Source organism: Cyanistes caeruleus, chromosome 9 (assembly GCF_971803275.1).
Source record: "Cyanistes caeruleus chromosome 9, bCyaCae1.hap1.1, whole genome shotgun sequence".
NCBI classification, from domain to species: domain Eukaryota; kingdom Metazoa; phylum Chordata; class Aves; order Passeriformes; family Paridae; genus Cyanistes; species Cyanistes caeruleus.
In genome coordinates, this window is record NC_141709.1 from 17,259,618 (window position 1) to 17,284,447 (window position 24,830).

Sequence of the window (24,830 nt, forward strand, 5' to 3'; positions counted from 1 at the left end):
GATATCAGCGTATTTCTATTCCAAGTTCCATTTAGGTCTATATTTAAGAATATAAGCAATCATAACTCTAGCATAAGATAACAAAAAATTAAGTATACATACAAAATATTAAACCATAAAAGAGTGCTGCCAGTGTTGCCTGTGTTATACACAATAAGACAGGAAGATAATGCTTAGTACTACTGTAAGATATATTAAAGTTGATTCCAGCAATTGCACTATTTCATAATATAAGCAATTTCAGTCTCAAACTCTGGCAGAAATACAGTGAGTGCAACATTTCATCATCTTATTTCAAATGTACTATAGCATGATTATGTTTGTATTTTCACAGATAAAGCTGAACAAATCAAGGGACAGTAGGCTTTAAATCATCCATATGTAGAGTTTATTAAACTATTTTTAAAAGAAACAACATAAACAAAATATTTTTTCCATTATGAAGTTTCTTAAGGCTCATTACAGTATCTCTGCATATAATTTATATTAATCTCAGTGGGTTTTGTGGGTCATTCACACCAGAAGTAAGAGACAAATGCTCTTATTACAGGAAAATGAGATGTAACCACAAAAATCACCCTTATTCACTAAATAATCAAATCTATTTTTAGTTGTTTTTAATTCATTGTATCAAGGATTTTTATATGAGCTCTTACAGTGTCCTGTCCTCGCTGTAACATAACAAATTCAGGAGGGGGGGGAGGAATTAATGAGACAGAGTAAGTATGAAAACCAGGCAAATTCCCAATACTGATGATGTCCCCATTTATTTCCCTCCTCAGGATCATTCTCGTTTCATCAACCTTTTTTTGTTTCCTTCATAATTAATAAGCCAAGGTATTCAAAAAGACCAATTAAACCTCAGTTTTGTCAAAAAAAAACTTGATTATTCAAGTTGTCAGCTCTATTGCTGAACTTTCAATTTAGCCTGATTTTTAAAGGAAACACAGGCTTTCATTTTAGCCTGATTTTTAAAGGAAACTATGGTTATATGTTTGTGCTGTCTATACAGAAGCATGCATATTTACCACAAAGTTTTCCTACAACTTCTGAATTTAAGTAATTTCAATTAAAATGAGAGGTTAAGAACCTGAAAGAAACCAAGTACCTACAACTTTGATGAAAAAGGTAACAGGTGAAAAAATGCTATTCACACTTTAAAGATCCACACAAGTAATAATCAATTTATGCACAATACCAGGTATAGGGGAACCCATCTGGGAGAACACCATCAGGAAAGCATCTCCTATAGGGAAGGCTTTGTGTGTTCTAAAGCTGAAAAACTAGCAAGGCCACAGGAAACAAGGCTTTACTGACCATGATGTTAGAAGACACCATATCCACATGAAAACTAGCTTCTAATTTGTTAAATCACCCCTAATTTGTGGATTTCTTCTTCTTTGCAACTGAATTGTCAGATTCCAATAGTTACTTACACTTCACTGACTTTTTACACGCTGATGCATTTTTTCCCCTGCTTCTTGTTCTTCTGTATCTGTGCATTTTTTTCTTCTGTGTCTGCTTCAGCTCCCTTGGAAGGCAGAACATGCACCACAGGACCCATTCTGATTACTTTTGTGCCCCAGAGGCTCACAGGCTAGCTCATCTCTTTTTACAATGAATGCAAACAAACCATCAGTTAACAGACAGCTGCAACATCCTTTCAAAAGAACAGCCTTTAAAAATATTGTTTACTAGTCTGAGCAGAAGATATCCTCCTACCCTTCAAAATAAGTTACTGATTGATAGGTAGGAAAAAGCATTTGCTTCAACAGAATAAGACTGACATCAGTTTTCATGTTCTCTGCTGTCTGAACTGTATCAAGCTGATCAGATTTGTAATTCTCCTGAAGCACATCAAGGCAAGCTATAAACTGTAGTCCTTTCCTACAGTGAATTTGTGGATTTTTCCAGTGTGAGCTAGTGAATAACAAATTCAACTATGGTAAAAATCCATTGTATGAACTGCGTTTCTATCTCCTGAAACACAGCTTCTTACAACTTCCTTTGGCAGGAAGACGAACACAGATCAGGAGAGAGCTGCAACTTACCCAACTGTCATTTTCTTTTTAATTGGCTGTTGCAGAATGCCAGGTCCAGCCAAATAGCTGACCAAGAAGGCATCAGGCAAAAAAAATGAAAAAAATATATGGGTTTATATTCAAGTGCAACTGGCAGCCACTGACACCATATATGGCTTTTCTAGTAGGGAGGAAAACTTCAGTAAGTCTGCATCTAATCTTGCAAGAAAGATGATCACAACAACTTAACACCGCAATTATTTTTGAAGTCACGTATATCCGGCCAAATCTTACAACATTTAGTTTTGCAGAGAGACTATGTTTTCTTATGCTATATGTGCATAGACCTTTTCTTTAGTTTGATACTTGTCACATCTGTCACACAGGATAAGGAGAGACCTTCTGCAGTTTTTCAAAAGTTTATACTTCATTGACATACTATTTTTCAACAATTATTTTACCTGAGAACTGCTCAATTCTGGAAACTGTAATTTAAAATACATGTTATTTTAATATTTTAAAGATACTTCTGTTTTATTCTTCTTTGTAAAAGTAAGAATTCATCTTCACATGCACTTAAAATGATAGAAAATTAGATTTCCTGCCTCTCAGAAAGCCATTTCAAAATAATATAAAACAGATTCATAAAACCTGTTCAACCCAGTCTCTTTTCTGCTGAGCCTGAAGTACTATATGCAGTAAACATGAAAGACTCATTAAGAAAAACTTTGCTATTATCTCAGTAAATTAAGTAATCAGTAATTAGTAAATTAGTAAATCTCAGTAAATTAGTAAATCAGCACCAGTGTATAAAATAACATGCAACATATATATTTGAGACACTCTATATTGGGAAAATCATCAAATTCCTGAAAAACTTCACAAGCTTTCAAACAATCTACAACCCTTTACGCATCTGGTATATCAAACAGTAAAACATAAAAATCTTCCTAGTCTGCTTCAGCTGCTTTTCTAGAATAGATAGAGGTATGATCTCATGGTCTGAGCATGAAATAGGAAATTAGATCTAACATAATGCTTTGCCAAACCATACTTTGTACTGGTCAGACAGGCAAATTGTACTGGTCTTTCCCCAGTACAATGGAAATAGATTAGTTTATACTGAATTGATCAAATCTGTTTAATTACAGATTACATGAGACATTTGGCTTCTGAAGAGAAGAGACTGAACTTTAGAGAGCAGTAAAGCACATGTTTAGCTACTTGCTAAAGCCAATTGAAATGGCAAATGGCAGAGCTAGTTACTAAGAAACTCACGACTGCAAAGTTTTTATTACTGGATAATTTATCTAGTCTTGTTAGAGAATGGTTTCAGATAAAACCAAAACAAAAGAACACACAGTAATTGTAATAAATAAGTATCTAATCCTCCCTAGGTAAACAGAACTTACACAATTCATAAAATTATGCGTATAATTTTAACACTATACAGATGTAAAACACAGACTACTGACAAAAAAAATTACAGGATGGCCAAGGCCAGTGATTGATCCAAAAAATCCCAAATAAACGAACAAACAAAAACAACTTATCAGGAACCTTGAAAGATGGAAGACTGAAGTCTGTATATATACTGCTCTAACAGTTTAATTGAATCAAGACATCTAAAGCTGCACAGACAGTAAAATCAGGTAAAGTGCAAAAAAGACATCTGTAAACTATCAAAGAAACTATTACAATTGGCTTTACCTCAGCTTTTTATCAATTTAAATCCTCCAAGTGGGTTTTTTTATAAATTTTAGAATGAAAACTAATATTCAAAGAAACACTTCTCAGTTTTTTTTCAGGCCCCAAGTGACATGAGCTTTTTTCTTCAAATCAACCATCGAGCATTTATAGTCAATTAAAGGGAGAATGAAAAATTAGCAAATGAACTCCTGAGGGATATTAAGTATATTCTGTCCTCACATATTCAAATGTGTGCTTGCTATGTTTTCTTATGGAAATATCTTCATACAGTCTTCCAAAGCAAAATTAATTATGCTTTCTAACAGGCCATTATCGACAAATTCAACCATGAGAGAGAAGAAACAGAACACTGAAATACAGGAACTATAAAACAGTCTGACTGTTTTATTATTTCTTCCCAATCTCATGCTTGCCATGCAATTATCACAATCAACATCACACTGCTTTGAAAAAGTTATTAATACATAAATGTCAAAAAATATCAATTCTTAATGTATTAATTGCCTTCTTCTTGCAAGAGGATGACTACTACTGGTAATTTTTTCAGAAAAGCTTCAACATTGTTTTGCCACATTAGTCCTTTTATCTTCCATCAGCACATACAGTCAACTACTGCTTTGGTCAAAGGTCCAGTGGTATATTTTAATTTTATTTTAAGAGAGAAGGCACAAACTCAGAGAAAAGAGTTGTAAGTCCTGCAGTTTCAAATTCCTTTTGTAGCTCCTCCAGTGCCGAATATTCTTTGACTTCAAACATCTGAAACCTATATTGTAAAAGGGAAACTCATGAATATGCCTGCATTTGTCAGAATGTAATTATCGATTCTGTTACTTTTCTATCCACAACAGTACTAAATTATACCTTTTATGCTGTGACTGTACTTCTGTCTCACACAGTACTCTCATCATTTTCTCTTTGCATTTCTTTCCACTTGAGTCCACATCTACCTTAGAAGTTTTCTGAAGAATCAAGTACTCCTAAATGACAAAAAAAAAAAAATCCCAAAATATTAAATGCCACCTATGATTTTCGAAGTTTAGTAAAATGAAAAAGCTCACTCAAAATGTAGTCTTTTTCTTAGAACATAGCAATCAAATTTTGAAAGTACCCATCCCAAAAAGTGCACAACTGCTTCTATTCATCGGTTTTAAATTAAATAGGCCTAACTGATTAAGAGAACTTGAGATAGAAAAGCCAAAACATTTTCCCCAAACAGTGGAAGTTTTTACATATGGACAAGAACTGGGCTTTGAGCCCAGGCATGCACTAGGAGCACCATGTGGTTTTAAGTCCAGGAAAGAGAAAGCAATGAGTTAGAAATATATCTGTTATTAATTCCTCACCAAATTTTTTTCGACTTTCTGGGGTATTTGGGAAATACAGGAAACTGAATCTAGGCATATTAAGGTCAGGAAACAAAGGGATATGGGGTTATAAATCCAGTGGGGAGCAAAGCAATACAGGGCACAGGTCTACAGGTATCATTGTAGATGGAATAGAATGCTTTCTTTTTTTTTAAATACAGAATAAAGTTGCTGGGTCTTCCTACTCTCATAATGATCAATTTGCTTCCAAAATTGTTAATCTTAGAAAAACACACACAAAATATTCAGACATGGAGGTTTCAGCGGTAAATCGATAGACCTAGTCAACATTCATTGTTCCTGCACCTTAATGCTGCTCCTATCACCCTGAAGAAGAATCAATATTATCTTGCCCATGAACATCAGTCTTCCAGTCAGCCTTAGATCTGAAGCCCATTTTTCCACAGTTTTCACATATTTTGCCTTTGCTCTCATGTGATCTAAATGCAAAAGGAGCATCCAGATACCATCTTCTTTTCCTTTTGACAAAGTAGTTTTTTCATTGCAAACTGCTGCTGGTTGCTTAATGACATCTTTAAGATGCTGCTGTACCCAAAGAATCAGATCGTGTACCATGGGCTCAGAAAGATGCTTCTTTGCTTGTTCAAGTAATTTCTCTTTCACATCCATACACTGGGCCCTTGTAAGCTGGTCTGAGTTAACAGAAATATCCGGCAGAGCTGATGGGTAATTGACTGGTAAACGAAATAACAGCTTTAAAAGTACATCTGTGTCCAGCAGTTCTTTTACACTGATTTGAATTCTAAATGAGATTCCATGCGTCTCTGGAAAATATTAACAAAAAAATAAACATTAATAGTTTGCTTGAAGCTGAAATACATATATATCATTAAATCACCTTACTTTAACAATTCAACTCAAATAACTGACATTTCCTATAAAATAAGAAAGGATTTTTTTTTTTTTTCCTGCAGGCTGGGGGCTTGCAACCAATGGCTCAAGCTATACCTGCCAGGAATCCTGAAATGAAACATTTCTGTACCATAGTAGAAGGAAAATTAACACATTCTAAAAAGCATTCACATCTTTTGGCTCTTCCAAAGTGTAGACAAGCCAATAATAAAGAATTGTCTCTCTTAAACACATAACTCAGCTTCCAAAGCTCAATAGCAAGGAAAAGCAAGGACAACTGAAAATAGAGACTTTTCTGGATAGACTCAGCACTGCCCCAAGTTTTCTCCTAAAGAAATCTCTAAGACTTCTAACATCAATACTAATGTAAGAGAAACAGACTTGCAACAGGTATTTTTTAAGACAATCATTCAAAAGCAGTTTCACACTAAGCACAAACTTGGAAAGAAAGAAGTTAGATTCTTAGTCCCTTACAACTTGCAAAGAAAATACACTTACATCTTTTCTGCCAGCTCCTCTACAACAATTAGACTGACATAAGGAACACATCTCTGTTGGACACCTGACCCTAGATACTACATATATTAATATGCATCTACTCATATTAATGTATGTTTATATATCTTCATATCTGCTCAAAATCTGTTATAGGTCTACTTAAGACCAAAATTATTTTCAGAGTGGAAAGGATACACTCAGTATGCAGCAGGAAAGGCTAAAGACCACATTATCCTGACAAATCATATAACCAAAGATGCTTAATATGTACAGTTACATAGTTATGTACAGTATTTCATGAAATAAAACTTTCTTAACTAGAAGGTTCACAGAAAAACAATACAAAACTTGACAAAGTGAAAAGTACAGACAAAGTCCTAACCTACTTTCACTCCTCTGCCATGAAGTAAGAGGGTATCAATCAGACAAAATATGATCTTCTTCAGATATTCTCTGCTTCACCTCTTTGATGCATTCTAAGAACTTCACCCCTTTTCTTTCAAAAATTGCTAAAATGTCAGGTTGAGTCATTCTATGAGGGCAGGAGAAGCCAGATTTGAAAGGCAGATGAGAGGAGAGCTGAGTTTCAGAGCAGGTCTTTTGAAGAGACTTGCACTCTTCCCCCCCACCTTACCTTACCTTCTTTCACATGACAGTCAGATGAATTATGTTTGATTAGTATTGCTGATGCCACTAACCAACCTCTCACAGTGCCTCTCATAAAATATGTATGATTTTATATTTGAAACCTACTAAAACAGTGAAATAACCTGAAAATTTCTTGGACAGACAGAAGTACTTTAGAGAGCTTATCCGAGGGCTTGTTTCCAAACCTCCATCCTGGGTCATACAAAGAACTCTCAAGGTCAGAGAAGTCACTAAATAAAATCAGAAAATCCTCTAAACCCAATAATCAAATTCTAGCAGTAGTATAAAGAAGTCTCCAAATATCTACAGACCACCACTACCTAAGAGTCAAATGCAGTGGTGAAAGCAGCAGATGAAATTCCAGTGAATTCAACAAAATCACACCCAACCATGTCTGTATGTATAGGCACCACATGTCAAAAGAGTCGTATCCTGCTGAGGAGTTTGTCTTCAATCTTCCAAGACCTTATCAAAGGTTCCAGACTACTTTCAAGACAAATGTATTCCTCAGAAAAACATCAGCCTTGGAAGAGACCCTTGCACAAAGTAGCTACAGAGGACATCAAGCTTTCCCATTCCTAATCCCTGTCTTCTGCTACCCTGCCAAATGTTTTTTCCTGGGTCCCAGCAGCAGCAGCTCCTCTGCCATTACACCGGGCTGAGCACACAATAAGAGACACAGGCAGAAAACCTGTCCTGCGTGTCCTGGGGCCCCCAGCACCCTCCTGGCCACCACGGAGGTGTCTGCACACACAGCCATTGCACCAGACACAGCTGCTGCCCCATGTCCCTCTCAGGGCAGCCCCACCAGGTACACAGCCAGCTGGCATCTGGCTGAATGGGGTGAGCATTATTGTACTCCTGCCCATGAATCACTTTGTTTTAAACTATGTTGCCCAAGAGACTTTAAAATGCACAACCTATATAAACTGAAAAATACTTCTCTATCACCAGCTTAATTACAGGGACAGAAAAACATGTTACCTTTCTGATAATCCTCCTAGGATTTTTTCACTAGCTTGTCACAACAGATCTCACCAACTCAGAAGTAACAGAGGCATAGAGACAGGCCAACCTGTGCCCATGCAACAAGGGCCTCCTGTTGCAGTAATCTTATTCTTAAACCTGAAAAAATCTCACACCTTTCCCTGTGATGAACTAATCTGAAGGAAACAGAACAGCCTTGTATCCCAAGGTGTATCACCCTGAGCCATCGGGAAAACCCCAGCCGTGCTCATTTACATCTGCTTCAGACTTACTATTAAAAAGAATCAGTTCATAACGTTTGCAGGGCTACAGCATCTGAAGTTTATTTAAACCTTGCAGCATCCATTTTCTGCACCAGTGCTGCAGACACTGGCAGAACAAAGAGCAAACCACCGGCGCCCTGCGCAACCTGGCTCCAAAGAAATATTTCCTTTGTTTGCACATGCTACAAGGGCCGAGTTGTCTTCACAGCAACATGGTGATTATTTCTGAAATAAAAGGTTGGGTATGACTGTTCTGCTGGCATTTAATGTGCTAATCAGACTAAACTCAATACATTTTAACTCATTTTCCCCCATAGCTGCATGCTTATCAGTATATTTAGCTCTAGCATACTTCAGATTTTTTCTTATGTTCCATGTCAACCAGACAGATATCCCCCTCCTCTCCTGCCCAAAGGCATTTTATGCAACACATGCAGTCTATTTTTAAATTCAGAAAATGGCACCTACTAACGTACAAGCTTAGAATATCTAAATATATTTTTATAGCAAGCTTGGTGAACAGACCAAAAGAAAGCAGATTAACAATTAAATTACGGATTTCTATCTGTAACACTAATCTTTGCAAATAGATATGTAAGGTAAAAAAGATACGCTGTAATTAGTTTATTTAAATTCATCCACACATCGGTTTTGATAAAAACACATTTTACATGCTGAATACTTCATTGTTAAATTCCAAAAAGCCAAAGCTTTTACCATACCAAGAGACCTGTAAAAGCGTTCTTACATTCCTCAAAACCATGAATCCCCAATGGCCTCCTTTTTGATCCCATGGATCTACACACAAATTACTCTTAATGTCTTAAGAGATTGCATAACACAACAGTTTTCCTGGAAGTTATGTCTGTGCACCCTTTGTCAATGACAATTTACATGGTTTGAAGAGATAAAGCAAATATAAGCTGTAACTGGAGCAAAAGTTAATTGTATACTGACTAGAGATTCTGCAGCTCCAACAAAGTAAATTCCAAGAGTAAGAAAAATACCAGTAATCACTGTTGCAAAATAATCTTTTCAGTTACAGCAGAAAACTATAGAAACCAATTAAATATACCGGATCATACCACATCATGAACACAGCCTAGTTAAAGGCCCTCCAAGATCACAAAACATCAATATAAATAAAATAGCCTACTCCCACTGTGCACTTGTGGCACCTCACTTTATCTCCAGGAAGGTTTTTACACCTTATAGATTTTGATAACTTCTAAACACAAGATCATTTTCCATATATGAAGCACAGAGAAGAATGTGCCTGTATTTCTCAACAGATTTGGAGGAACAGACGCATATATGCAATGTTCAGATATATTCACGTTTTTTAAAATTAACATCTGATAAGCCTGGATATTGCTTTTTCAAACTACGCCCAAAATAACATTCTTGAAATTTTTCACTTAAAAATAAAGCTCAGTTGAAACATTTCATCAATCATGCTTTAAAAATACAACCCTAAATACCAATTTAAAAAAATAAAATGGCAGAATTACATGCCTTCACTGGAGCAGAAGCTGTCTCATGCGTATCTAGATACAAAATTCTGGTTTTAGATTACTGTGGTTAATTGTGCTCCCTGCAGACACTAATGCCTTCATCCAACCTCTCCCCTCAAGCACAGTCACTTACAATAGGACAACTGCCCAGGACAATATCCAAATATTCTGAGTATCTTGAGGAAGACTCCACAAGCTCTCCTGGCAGCCTCCACCATGCAGCCATCCTCACAGTAAAAAGTTTCCTTATCAATCCCAGATCTTTAGGGCTGAACACAGACACGTGCAGACACAATCTGACAGCAGGCCACCACATCCATCTTTAGCAGCATTCCCCAGAACTTCACTGCAGTCCAACAGCAGGAAGCTGCTCCCTGTCCACCACTCTGCTGGGGCGCTGGGCAGAACTCTTCAATAGCTCACAGACACTGCGCACTTGTGGAACACAATACAGGCACACTGTGTGTAAATGTGCATGTGTATCTCTCTCCAACAAATATCTTAGTTGTCATATCTGTGGTAGGCACTAAGCAAGATTTACTAGTGGTTTGGATCTGAACAGACACCAGCACTTGCATATCCTACCTGACATTTAAGCCTGACAGAGCTTCTACTGCACACTGGAACTACTGAGACTTATTCTCCCTTGCTGAAGGCACTTCTTCACAGTACCGTACAGCACAGACTGATAAAAGCCATCTCTTAGTACTATGTTCTGATCAGTGGCCACCACGGCCGGTGCAGAAGCCATGAAGACATCTACACTCCCTGCACTCCCTGCCTACAGCATCCAGCAGATGATGGGATAAGTACTACAAACCTGATCATTCCACCCACGGCAAACACGACACACCAGCCTCAGTATCCTGTAAAACCTACAGCCGTACACATCTCGTGAAGCCGGAGAACATCTGGCATGTCACGGTTCCCAGGGTGTCAGCTTACCCCAGAAAAATACAGATGTGACCTCTTCTCATGCACTGCAAGAGCCGTACCCCTATTCAGTATTACCGGATAAACACCTGGTCTTGTTAACGCCTACAAGATTCACCTGCTTGTTTACCCAGAGAGCAGCCAGGCCGTTGTTCCCAGCGCTGCCCCTCGCTCGCCCCCAGGGCACTGCGGGACCCTAGCTATAACCGAGCGGGGCCCGCCGGGCTCCGTGCCCCACGCGAGGCCGGCAGCAAACACACGCGGCGGGGCAGGGACAGGCTACGAGCGGCAGCGCCGAGCGACTGAGCCCGTTCTGCCCCGGGGCTGATCCCTGCCGTGAGCGGCCCCGCAACGCTTCCTCCCGGCGCTGGGCCGGGCCGGGCCGCGGGACAGGCCGAGCAGGGGGCAGAGATCGCGGCCGCGTCACCTGAGGCCGCCAGCACTTCGCAGGCGCCCGGCTCGCAGTAGATGGCGGCGAGCGCCGACAGCTCCTCCCGCGCCAGCTCCGACATGGCCGCCGGCGCGCGCCGCCGCGCCCCCTGCCGGCCGCGGGACCTGCACCATGGCCGCCAGGGGGCGCCGCCGGCCCGGACCGCGCCGCAGGGAAGAGAACAAAATGGCCGCTCCGTGCGGCCCGCAGGCCGCGCCGTGTCCCCGCGCTCGGCCGCGGCCCGAGGAGCCCCCGCCGTGTCCCCGTGCTCGGCCGCGGCCCGAGGAGCCCCCGCCGTGTCCCCGTGCTCGGCCCCGGCCCGAGGAGCCCCCGCCGTGTCCCCGTGCTCGGCCCCGGCCCGAGGAGCCCCCGCCGTGTCCCCGTGCTCGGCCCCGGCCCGAGGAGCCCGCGCTGTGGCCCAGGGTGTGGAGCACCGTTCGATGATGTGACACGCAGGGAGGAAGAGCCGGCTAGGCCGCGGGCTGTACACGACCCGGGTCGCAGCCGCACACACCCCTGCTCGAAGAGTTACTAGAGTATAAAATAATGTTTCTCATAATTAACTGCTGTGGCTTCGCAATCCCTATTACCAGCCCTCAGACCGAGTCTGTGCACTGGCCACAGTACCACAATGATGCCCGAAAGATAGGCTGGAAATAAATTCCCATAGACCGGTGTCTATAGAGCAGGTATGTGTTTATTGCAGATTGGAGGTGAGGGGGATATTTCCACCTAACTCAACCACCTTTGTCAAGTGCTGTGACAGTATAGTAAGTACAGTAAATATTGCGTAGTATCACTATGTGATGACACCACACGCCTGAACTAATTCACATAGTATGATCTCATGGTTATTTGATAGTTATTTTGCACTGCATTTGCATCTCCCCAATTCGGGGGTCGTGGGGGTCTTTGATGAAGGCTTCTAAGATCTTCACATCTGAGCTTTCCAACTTTGTCTTCAGAGCATGCGCAGTTACAGTGTTCCTTGGTCTGTCTGCTCTTAACTGGCCTAAATTCTTTGTTTTGTGGCTCACTGGCTCTGCACTTGCCAATTTTTCATTAGCACTATACTTATCTACCTCTAAATTTATTCACCTGGCAAGTTTTTTCTTCTTTTTTGTCTATCCAGCATTAAGCAACTAGTTAGCAATACACTAGCCATTACATTGTATAAAAAGTTATTTCTATCAGGTTATATAGGTATAAAAGTTATGATTCAGGTTATATAGGCATAAAAAGACATTATTTGGGTTATATAGGTATCAGGTTATATAGATACATAAAAAGTTATGATTTAGGTTATAGTGATATCAGGTTATATAAATACATCAGGTTATACTGATATATTTTAACTCAAGCTATATAAGCACCTTGAAACTTTGATATAAGTCATTCAGGCATCAATTAACTCCCAGGTAAAATAATCCAGTATCTTCTATTATTACAAAATCCCTTTTAAAAGCAAGGGCTGGGGGTGGTTACTTTTCAGGAGAGTATATCCTGCTATTTCTAACCCCCTAACTTGTGTTGGAATAACAAGAACTATGAGGTGGCTGAGCAGGGGAGGAGGAAGATGCTGGGAGGGAGCAGCACAGCCAGGCTGCTGTCAGAATGAAGGCTGTGGTGGAAATTAGCCTTTGAAGTGCCTCCATTCTATTATTAAGAACTTCCTTGCCCCGGTCTTCCCCCCTTCTCCTCTGCCACTTTGCATATTCCATTTTACATGTTTAAATAAAAAAGTCGATGTAAATGTCTTTTGAATTGACACTATCACAAGACATGGAGGTCTCTATGAATAAGTTACTGCACTCTGACATTTGGAAGTCATCAAATGAGACAGTATAATGTCAGCTTGATATTTTTCACTCTATGAAAATATCAGCTTCATGTCAAAGATCTAAATTCCATCTTAATGTAATAAATTTTTGTGTATTCACAGACAACTGAAAATGCTAAATATTTAAATTTGAAATGAACATCTACAGTTACAATCTGGCCTTCACATTGCATTATTATGAAATTGTAAGTCAAGATCTTATTTCCCCTCTTTATTTCTTCAAGCACTGAAGTGTTTGATAGAATTTTAGCCATATTTTTTAAATGGAAACTTCCCCATCAACATGTGGCAAATAAAGTTAAAAAAGAAAAGTCTTGATTTCTCAGCCTATATTAAACCAGCTCCTATATTAAACATCCTGTCACAAAATGACTGTGCCACAAGTGTCTTCCACTTTGCCTGACAAGGCAAACAGAATGCAACCTTTCATACATAGGTTAGATTAATCTTCCAAGTGTTATTTGCAAAAGCAGTATCCTTTGCCTTCCACACACTATATAATTACAGCCTCAATTAGGTGTTGTTTCAACAACCACTAGTGAATATATATAAAATGGTGCATTTAGACTGTTTTTTCCCTAACCTGAGTGGCAAATCAGAGGAGGAGTAGACAGACATTTGGAAAAAAGTAAATTTGGAACATCCATCTGTATCTTTTTACCATCAATTCCATTTGCCACCTCCTCAGTCGTAACTGCAGGCGGTGCTAAAAGCACATCCTCCAGAAGGCATTAAAGGACCACTAGGAAGTCTAGAAGTCACTGCAGTTGCCAATTTGAGGTTCACAAGACCAACACTAATGAAGAACTCATAACCACAGCGAAGGTGACAGCTGACCAGCGCAACACAAACCAGCTTTTTATCACTGCTGCAGGACAGCTGCAGTGCCCACAGTTTCTGATACAAGAGTGCTGCCAGCTCTAATGCAGCCAGAATGGCATTCTTACCAGTCACAACTGTCCTTACCTGAATTAAATAGCACCACTTTTTCAGAGACCTGAGAAAGAAGTTACCATTTCTCTAATAACAATTGTAAGTGGTACTGCAATGGTAGAAGTCTTACCCAAAGTGGCTTATACAAAAATAGCAGGGAGAAACCAACAGGAAACCTGTAAAAATCTCTCCAATAATAAACTAAGAGGCAAAAGCTTGAAGAAAACAGAAAGAGAAGCAACCCCAGTAATTGAAAATACATGATAAAACATGGAAGTATTTCCCCCCCAGTATTCTTGCGTACAGCTAGTAGAAAAGTTTTCCTTTTTCTTTATTTTTCCTGTGTTTTTTTTACAGTAAACAAACAATTTACATTGCAAATTAAAGCTGCCAAAAGTTGCATGGTTTGCTGTAAGATTAAATTCAGAATTTTTATGAGGTTTTGTTTTTCAGTTCTTGAAAATGAGGTAAAAAATTCTCATTGATATATAAAAAAAGATTTTTAATTCGAGGGAAAAACAAAACAGAGGAAAAACCTTTTCTATTTCTTTTCCTTGTAAGTATTTTAGAAGCAAGTTTTTCAAGGATTTGTGATCTAGCAGTGCTTTTTAAAGGCACTTGCATTTATTCTCCATGCATCAAACTGCTCGAAGTCAATTCCCTGAGACACTTAATCTTTTGGCAGATGGAAACTCATTTTGAAAGTGAACTAATGATCAATTAAAGCATTAGCTATTTCTGCAGACAGGAGGTTTATGGGGTCATAGTCTTCAGAAGCTGGAGGCAAGAACAGCAGCATGTTTAGCAAAATAGCTAAAACTTTCTGTAGTTACCAAAAAAAATTGGCAAAACATTGGAAAACAAAAAATATTAGTCTTTTTTTTTTTCCATAATACATAGAAAACAAATGTGATGGCTTCTATTTTATGAGAGAAGCCATGGTCCAAACTGAACATCAGCAAAAGAAATAATCTAATCTTTTAAGTTTTCTTAATGCAGCCTAATAATTTTCTTAATACTTCCAATAAACTTACATAATCCTTTGAAAATGGGATTCATTCTGACTCCAGTCAAAAATATATACCCTCACTGCAAATATGCAGACCTGTCTTGTGGGGAGCTGCCAATGGAATCTGCGGCTCCCTGGCCATAACACGTCATTTCACACATGCTCAAGGCCCCACGGTAAGGTCTGGAGTCAAGTACTCTGCCCAGATGTTCTTGTGTAATGTGACATACAAGTAGCAACACCGAATAGATGTAATTGTCACATTCATAAAAGAATCCAAGATTCTTCTCTTAGGAGTTTGACAAGCCATTTTTTCTTCAAAGAGAAGCACATAAAAGTGATTAGCCATCTAATGCAAACTAAAAAGGTTGCTTTTTATGACCTGTCATGTCTACTATGACCATAGATTCCTAATACTAACAGTGATGAGAGAATCAATACTTACTCGATTCACTGCATAAAAATCTTCACATGCAATTTACCTTGTACAAAGGTAGAATAATAAATAGAATATATTTTCTTTCAGTGAGAGTAAAAATGCAGGAAGTTGCCTAAACATTTGTAAAAAGCTAGCCATCCTATGCATTTTTAAAAAGAACATATGTAAAGATAATTGTGGGTAGGGAAGGGTATGATACGGAAGAGATAAGCACATCTAGCATTGAGGAGTGTATTTTATCCTCAAAACGTTCAGCTTCTACATCAAGTACATTGGCTTGTGGAACCTTACTACATGGATTCTCCAGGTGCAAGCAAAGAATACAGAGAATCAGCATGCCATATCATTTAGTAAGTGTTGGGAAGAGACATCTTTAAAAAGATGGTTTTGAAAGAGGCATTTCTACCCTCTATAAAAAACAAACTTTAGTAAAAGTCCAAATACTAGGCAGTGGTTCTTAGTCTGCCAGTTCATTTTTAGCTGCAGAGCTACAGCAATGTATCTGCCTTTACCTTCTGCAATTAGCACATTAGCTACTCTTTCCCCACACTTTGATACGAGTGGAACAAACACAATGGGAGTGCAGAGGATGACAGACTATTTATGACCATTTTCAGAGCACTGAGAGGTCCTTTGCCACTCTCACACCTTTTGAAAGCAGAACTGTATTCATCAGTGCCTTTGAGACTTCAAATTTACAGAGCACATTAAAGTCTTGATGGTAAATAAATTATGTAAACACTAGACAGAATTTCACACTAAACTAGCATGCCTCTTTCACCTCATCATTCAAAAGTGGTAATCCAGAACACTTTGCTTTGGCAGTAGAAAGTAGCAATAATAAGAATGGACACAACTATCTTCTTACAGCAACACAGTCTCTTTTACAGCAAAGCAGGGCAGAAATTTTAAGGCTTAGCTGAAAAATTATTAGAGGGATTGAAGCTAGGACCACGAACATAGTATGAAAGGAAAGAGCAAAGGTGTTTCTAGGGAACAGGGGAAAAAAAAACCAAAAGTGACAGAAGAGCTACAGCTCCCCGTTCCAAATTGCCTGCAAGCGCAAATTGTTACAGGATAACTGAAGAGCCAGGAACTCCAGGCATTCCAGAAAGATCAGCCTCTGAATTACCCCCAATTACAGGAGCACTCGTGTTGGCCAGATACTAACAGCACAAAGTGCAGAAGAGCAGAGAGTTGGTCCCTTGTGACTGAGCAGGGAAGGTGTTGGAGGCAGAGCAGCCGGTCAGGTGCCCCTGCAGAGCGGCAGCAGTGCCAGGCACCCCAGTGCAGGGGAGCCACCACAGCCAGAACCCACACCTGAACGGCTTCCTGCTCCAGGAAATAAAGGTCAGAGCCACTCCTGACTGCATGTGCATCACCCAAGGCCTGATTACAGCTGGGAATGCTATGCTAGAACCCTTTTCCACCAGTCTCAGAATGCAGTTTCTGGGCACTGCAACATCCTTAAGAACACATCTTCAGACCAGGAGGGCACCCCTAGCTGTTTTCGTCCACAAGAGTCAAACACAATAGATCAAACAGGGCTTTGATACAATAAAGCAGAACGCAGGTGAACTTTAAGTGTCTAAATACAGAACTAATTATAGAAGCAACTTTTCTTTATTGAGTGCCTGCATTTTCCCTTTGGAATGTGCACAATGTTAACCTTAATTTGAGATGTTTGGTTCTAAAATTCTGCTTCAGCCTGACCAGGATTTTGAACCTGATGTCACTGCAGAATTCCCTGAAAGAGCTTCCTCAGGATACTTCTTCACTTTCTTGGGCTCCATGAACACTCCGTGCCTTCTTATACTTACAAAGAAAAAGATATAAAAGTATTTATTTATGCATATACAATCATTCCTTTTAATATAGCCTGAACAATAGTTTTTCAGTTAAAACATCCTTCCTAAGGACTAAAAAATACCCCATTAAAATCACCATTTTTCAAAATTACATTTGAATTATAATAATTTTAATTCCAACATCTATGCATCATGCATCAAGAAACCCAAGCCTAAAGAAGAAAACTCCATTTACTTCCTTAAGTTTTACTGCCTGTAGAAATTAATTATTTTCATTTTTTCTTCTAAGATTTTTTTTTTATTTCATTTTCTTGTATTCCTCTCAAGCTAGCCAGACTCAGGATGAATTTATTTATTGTCATATGCTCTTATTCTGAGAACTGCTGTTTCAGTTAGCAAACACTTGAACTTAGTCCTTGGATTTTGGTTCCATATTCACCTGAAAAATGAGTGTGTATATATTCAAAGATGTGATGAGAGTTAAGTTGTAGTAATTCATAATAATACATAGTAACAATATGAAATATATACTCTACATCATGGTTTCAGTTGTAATAGCCTAGAATCTCATATGACACATGCAAAAGCTATTTTAATAATTCTTACAGCTAAAAGCATGATCACCAAATACCAAAGTTAAGAAAAGTATATTTATTTGATTCTCCTTTTAGTTTGATGACAAAGTAGTACATATCATCAACAGCAGCACAGAAAAGAACAACTTTGAATCTATGGAAGATGGAAGGTAACAGGAGATAGTAAACACATGAAGTGGCTTATGACAGTTTCCTCAGATTTAGCAGCGATTACAATTTCCATGCTCTCAACATCACACTGCTGAAATCAACAAAGCAAACTGATGCTTTTGAAGCTTCTACTCCCTACAGTGGTGTAGCCTTTCCATATTTTGTTACAAGAAATACAGAATCCTCATTGTAGCAAGTTGTCAAATGCCTAAACCAACAACTACAAAAAAATCCCAAACAAAAACAACCTACCACTCTAAAATAGTACTCCTCAATCTTTACTGTTAGAAGAGAGAAGTTTCTTCATGAGTCAGATATGCTTTATACAAATTCACTTTTCAGTTATCTCCTCCACACATTGCCTGTTTAGATGAAACCTTTTTCTTCCCTGTTTATCATGTATTTATCATATATCTATGTCTGAATCACAGAAAAGGTGAAAATGGAATGAGAAAGCAGGTATTGGTAAGAGCATGGTTTTCCTCATAGCATTCTGGATAATATTTATTCCTACCACGCACAAGTTGTCTCTGAAGTGGGAACTATTCGTGATCATTAGAATTCTAAAGAAGGAAAGCTCCCCTATTTTTTCCCTAAATGGGAAATGATTTTCCTGAAACATTAAGAGGGGCTTCACATCAAGGAGGAAAAAAAAAAAAAAAGGAAAGGAAAGTGAAAAAGGTTCCAATGTCAGTTGAACATAGGCCACTTTCAGAAAATGAAATGTACAGCTAGTTTCCTGTTAAGGTTGGGGAGTTTCAAGAAGGCAGCTTCCCCATTTGAGAAGCTACAATGTGCTGTTCTCTAACTCCTTTCCCAAGTGTTTTGCACAGCACCTGAAACTTACTGAGTCGTGCAAACTTAAAGCTATTACAGTGGAAGACTTAAATTAGTTTCCCTTACTAAGCACAAACAATAATCAATTCTTTCCACCATGTGTCGCTCTTAGAAAACACTCCAATCAACCTTCTCCCTTGGCACTTTTGATACATTTTTTAGCCCTGTTATGTACACACCTGTAATACAACTCACTGTACTCACAAGTGTGACTGTGTAGTCACACCTTCTTGTGCAATTCCTTATTATATAAAAAAAACATGCTGTAATAAATATTGATGCAGCCAGGATGCCAAACACAGGTGCACTGCAGGAGGTTCTTTAAATAAGGCTTAGTTCTGTCCTGAATTCATTACATGATACATATTATGGACATGAAAATACTAAAATAATCCATTTTCTTACATCAGAAAACCACCTTTTAAATATTCAAATAAATAGCCATTAAATATCAATTTTATGTCCCTTTAGAAATGCTGTTTTAGAAGTAATACTCACTACCTGCTTCTAAAAGATGTTCTTCTGTTCAAGAAAAATTGCAGATTAAGGCATGAGTATATTCTCCTTTTCTACACAACATACCTTCAAAATACTCATAGCAAGCTACACCTCCTTTAACTGATTAACTGAAGTTTTCTGAGGATGTATTTGAATAGGTGAAATGTCCGTGTGAAAACAAATATATGTTTTTACAGTGTAAATAAAACGTGTAACTTGAAAGAGTCCAGATCTTTTACCCCTTATTCATATGTGAAATAACTTATGAAATTTCCAGTTTTCACTAATCAAGTAATACTTAAAACTCCAGTCAGAATCAGAATTTTAATGTATTTGGACCAGCACTGAAGTCATGAAATGAAAAGAAGGCGAACTTATGCAGAATCTGAGATGAAGTAAGAAAGGCTTCCCAGTTCTTAAGAAAATTAAGATACATGTTTTTGCCACTGTAACTTTATTATTCCATTTGAAACACCACAAAGCACTGGTGTACTCAATGACAGATTTGCCTGTCCTCCCTTCCCACCCCCAAAGAACAGTGGTGATGATGAAAGCAATGACAGCTGCAGCAAACTTCTATCTCAAGTTCCTGATATTCACATGTCCATTGTCTAGGAGGAAAGTGGTTACTTTTCGAGTACACACCACAGGAGCAGTTAGGAAGTCCAGCGCCACCAGGCCACCTTCACTCTGTCCCAGACGGCTGAGAGCGAGTCCAGCGCAGGGCGCACGTCCAGGATGGTGAACTGGTAGTTCTTGTCCACTGCTCCGCCGTCATAGTAATCGATAACGTAGCGCACCTCCTTCCCACAGCGGTCTACTATCCAGTCATGCCGATCAAAGGGTAGCTCATACCTGGAAAGGCCAGGGAACAGGCCATGGAGATATTTTAATGGACATTATGAACCTGGGAGAGGGAGTGGAAGTCCAATTCAAGATTCATTTGTCTGTAAGATCCTAACAGTACTTCTATCTTCTGGCAATTCTAACTTGCAGTACCTGTTTTGAAACATCTTTACATTAATTCTACACCATGTTTCCAGGCACATTTCTCTAGCCTCCCATCTCACTGCAAGACCTTCCCTGCCCACCTACCCCATCCATGAACGTATTCTGGCTCTTGGTGAGTACTCCTTTGCTTTGCCTCCAAACCGCATCAGTGACGGCCCACATGGGCATTCCCTGTGCACACAATTAAAAAGGAAAACAGTTTTTACCTTTTAACACAGTCATATTTTCAGTGATTAAACCACTATGGTAATTTATCTTAGTAACAGAGAAACTGAGTAGAAGAAAGCAACAGTAAAAATTAATTACAAGTGACATAAACCAACTTCTTTCCTTTCTTTAAAGCTTTGAAAAGTGACCCAGTTTCTGCCAGCACTTACTGCTGATATGATAAAGTATCTCTGATATGCTCCACACCACTGTTCTGTCAAGAAAGCAGTTCTCTGCAAATCTAATCCACACATTTAATAGATTGAAGAACAGAAAACCATAATCCAAACCACTGTGTAAAAACGATCATGGAATTTCAGTGAAAATTTTATAGTACTGAATGTTTAACTAGTCTGTGTCTTGTAGGAACAGGGTCTATGCTGACCTAAAAATTAAGAATTTGCTTTACACCAGTCATGCTAAGTTTACAACTCCAATCTTGTCATAACAAATATTCCCATATGCAACATTTCATAAGTACATACATAGCATGTAGAGCTTCCCACTTCAAAATCTCCTTCCAAGCTTGCTCATTATTTTGATTATGAATCTTAATAATGTTGGTCATGTCTTCACTTGTTATGTCATCATCTTTCCACCTCCACCTAAAAAACAAGAACTTGAGAACAGTTTATAAACATTACAGCATAACTATTCCATCTTCCTAGGTTTATCTGATGAACTTTTGAATTGAGATTTAAGGTTGTATGCAAGACACAAGACAAGTATGAAAGCTTCTGCTTCATCTGCTTAAGCATCTTGAGAACCACTTCATTTTCTGTGCAGAAGTGTGGGTGTCCAACTTATCATCACAGAGATCCACAAAGTCTACATAGCTAAATTAACAGCTTAACTGGATCAGAAAGTTATCAAGCGTATGCAAACATCACCACACCCACAGTATTCATAAAAATGCTTAGGAAAAATCCCACTTGCATTCCTAATGCACAGAAATCCTGTATTCAACACATTTTACAAACACTTAGAAATACTTTTCATCTCTCTTGACACTGCACTTTGACTGCATTTGTGCTTCCTTTTCAACTGGTGTAACATTAACACATTAAAGGACCAAAACTTGAATGTTCCATACAAGCTGCTTATCTCATACTGTGTTATGAACCATATCGACATGTAGGAAAAAGAATTACTATTGCTCCAAAAGTAAACCCCTGTAAAGTTCACCTGTTAGAGAATGACAAACAAATCATTACAAAAGAACAAGGAAACATCAGCACAGGAGGATTTTTAGTCTTGCCTACACTAAATTTTTGTAAATACCAAAAATATCTACTTAAAAATTTCCCCATTTCTAGCAATTCTGCAAAGTTAGATGTTCTTAGAACATCACAGAACTTCTACTGTCATTTTACAGCATTACCATGAAACCAACTGATTTTGAAAGTTGGCAATCAAGCAAACTTTGTCTACACCTGCATGGCCTTTAAGGAAAATTTTCTGAGCCAGGAGTAGTTGCTTGACATTTTTTACCATCCTCCTGATCACTAGAAGACACATGGCCTTTGAAACCAACTCACCCTTTAAAATAAAGATGTTTACAAAAATAGTACTTTTTTAAAAGAGCTACTTTATTATTTACTGGTTAAAATCTACAAACTCTTAAAAAAAAAAAAATTTAATGATACTAGTTCATGAATTCCAGGCTCACAGACACATCTGATAATTCACAGTGTATTTACCCTTTTCTTAGCATAGCATTCCAGAACATTTGCTCTGAAGGGTAGACCCATTTCTTGTCAGAATGTGCTCTAGGAATGGAAGATTCTTCTCTCACAGTTGATAATGGAAATGGTTGACCTGGGGATGGCTGCTGATTGGGAGGAGGCATCTAGAGAACAAGGAGAACCAACAACAAACTAGAGTATTTGCATTTTTTTACGTTACGGTGTTTGAGAAAAATCAAAGCATAGTCAATCAACTCCTACAAAGATCAAGAAGTTCAGCCTTTAAGTCCACCAAAAATTTTCTTTTTCTGCAGCAGAACTCTTTTCACAAGTTTGTCATTAGAGGACTACAGGAAAGCTTTCTGCCTAAACTTCAATTTTCAAAAGAGCAACGCTTTTTGTAAATCAGAGGAAATCTTGGAGATGCTAATTATGCTATTATGCAAAAACTAAAATCCACCAATGTATCATAAAAAACCATTTATGCAACTAGTTAACAGAGAGCAAAAGATACTTAAAAACAGGAAAATCACCAGAAATTTAAATTTTAACACAATATTAAATAAGATGTAACTTGTTTTTAAATAAAAATTTGCACAAAAAGATGAAAGGCAGTCTCAAAAATAATAATAAAAAAAAAGTTATTTCCCAGTTTCTAGCTTACATAGTACCACTATTTACATTTTTGGGTATAGTACTTCAGAAGAAACAAGACTAAAGAAAACACATGAAGTAAGCAAAAGTTACCATATTGCTGGGATCTATGTCATCTTTCATTTGAGATGCACCAGACTTCACAGGACATGCTACAAACTCATAAGCTCTTTCTTGATGTGCAGGAACTTCATCTGTGTTCTCAGTTCTATGATTAGCAGTCTTCATGTGCATTGGACAACCTTAAAACACAACAGTAGTATACATTTTACTACAAGATAAAAACTCTAATACATGAAATGGAAAAGATTCATGTAAATGCAAATGGGTATTTCACTCTTCTGAGTTTTTCAACAGTTTTAACTGCTCTCTTTCCTGCACTTTAGGACACAAAATAATGATAAGATCTGAGTTTCCTGTGTAGTCTCTGAATGCTCATTTCCTACCCCTATGCTGGTCCCAATACTGAACTGTTTGCACTTAAGATTTCCTCAGGAAAGCTAACCCAGTGCACTGACTGATCGAAAGAAGAGCTGATGTTCTTCTCCAGGCATTCATCTCATTCCACCCTTCTGCTGCCCTTTTCCAGATGAGACAAGCAGGCAACCAGTCACCATCTCTGTAGGGGCTCTCTGACTCTCTGTGTACCACATCACAGAACAGATTTGTAGGGCCCCAGTGAAACCGCACTACTGGGAGTGACCCACAGGTTCTACAGCAAGCACCTCCTGTCTCTATAAACAAAGCAGCTTGCACAGTGTTCTGGAGAACTGACTCCTCCTAAGGAAAATTTATTGGAGAATTACTTTTGTTAAGCAAAAACCTCAACTTTATTTGAAGAATTCCTCCTTCCCACCCCAAAATTTTTATGACTGGTTTCCATGTTGAATTTATCTCATTTAGGTTTCAAGAGTGATTACCGCTCATTTTTTCCTGATGCATGGGACATTCTGAAGGTGGAGACGCCGTCTGATACTGCCTGGATGCAGTTGGTGGCTGCTCTGCAGCAGCCGGGGAGGATGCAGACAAACCCATGGCCTCTGCACACCGGGGCCCTTTAACATCAAACTTCTAAAGAAAAAACAAAGCAAACATTCGTAACACAAAACTATACCGGTTATTTATTAAGGTGAACGCCAAGTGCAGGTGCAGTGATGCATCCCCAATTAAAAAATTAATTGAAAAATCGATGTAAGTAACAAGCTTCCAGCCCAAACAAAAACCCAAGCCCCTACCAGAGCTATCCTGAGCTCCTCCCCGGCCGCGCCTCAGGGTCAGTGGCGGGGGCTGTGCCCGCACGCGGTGAAGGGCAGCGGCTCCCGCCGGAGCGCCGCGGCCCGGCCGTGACCGACCCGCAAGGTCAGGGCAGGCCCGCCCCTCTGCGCGCCCTCAGCGCCCGCCTGCCAGCGCCGCGGAGCCCGGAGCCGCCGCTGCCGTGCCCGGAGCCATTGCACACCGCGCACTCTCCGCACCCTCCTCCTCCTCACCTCGCCCGGCCCGGCCCGGCCCGGCCCGCGCCTCCGCGGCGGCCCCCAGCGCCTCGCGAGAACGGGGTTCCGCTGCGCGGCTGCGCCCGCCGGCGAGGGGCGGGCACGGGGGCGGGCCCGGGGCCGGCTGCCCCGCCCGGCTCCCCGCCCGCCGCCGGGCCCGGGGCTCACCCTCACCCCGCCCGGCTCCCCGCCCGCCGCCGGGCCCGGGGCTCACCCTCACCCCGCCCGGCTCCCCGCCCGCCGCCGGGCCCGGGGCTCACCCTCACCCCGCCCGGCTCCCCGCCCGCCGCCGGGCCCGGGGCTCACCCTCACCCCGCCCGGCTCCCCGCCCGCCGCCGGGCCCGGGGCTCACCCTCACCCCGCCCGGCTCCCCGCCCGCCGCCGGGCCCGGGGCTCACCCTCACCCCGCCCGGCTCCCCGCCCGCCGCCGGG

General features: G+C 39.9%; 2 protein-coding genes across 3 annotated transcripts; both read right to left on the minus strand.

Annotated features, from left to right (window-relative positions):
- Positions 1-365: 365 nt before the first annotated feature.
- RWDD3 (RWD domain containing 3) lies at positions 366-11,418 on the minus strand. Its single transcript, XM_086841902.1, has 4 exons — positions 11,239-11,418; positions 5,402-5,880; positions 4,593-4,708; positions 366-4,494 (listed from the first exon to the last, which is right to left on the minus strand). Exons 1-4 carry the CDS (start codon positions 11,321-11,323, stop codon positions 4,380-4,382), a joined length of 795 nt encoding a protein of 264 aa, XP_086698028.1. The 5' UTR covers positions 11,324-11,418; the 3' UTR covers positions 366-4,379.
- Positions 11,419-17,906: 6,488 nt separating this feature from the next.
- On the minus strand, positions 17,907-24,494 carry HCCS (holocytochrome c synthase). Of its 2 annotated transcripts, none has more exons than XM_086841900.1 (7): positions 24,396-24,494; positions 23,829-23,979; positions 23,002-23,150; positions 22,270-22,418; positions 21,055-21,174; positions 20,447-20,533; positions 17,907-20,206 (listed from the first exon to the last, which is right to left on the minus strand). In XM_086841900.1, exons 2-7 carry the CDS (start codon positions 23,941-23,943, stop codon positions 20,008-20,010), a joined length of 819 nt encoding a protein of 272 aa, XP_086698026.1. In that variant the 5' UTR covers positions 23,944-23,979; positions 24,396-24,494; the 3' UTR covers positions 17,907-20,007. The 2 variants fall into 2 exon arrangements, with proteins under 2 accessions (XP_086698026.1, XP_023787792.2); XM_023932024.2 differs by having other exon boundaries at positions 24,144-24,402.
- Between the last annotated feature and the right edge of the window lie 336 nt (positions 24,495-24,830).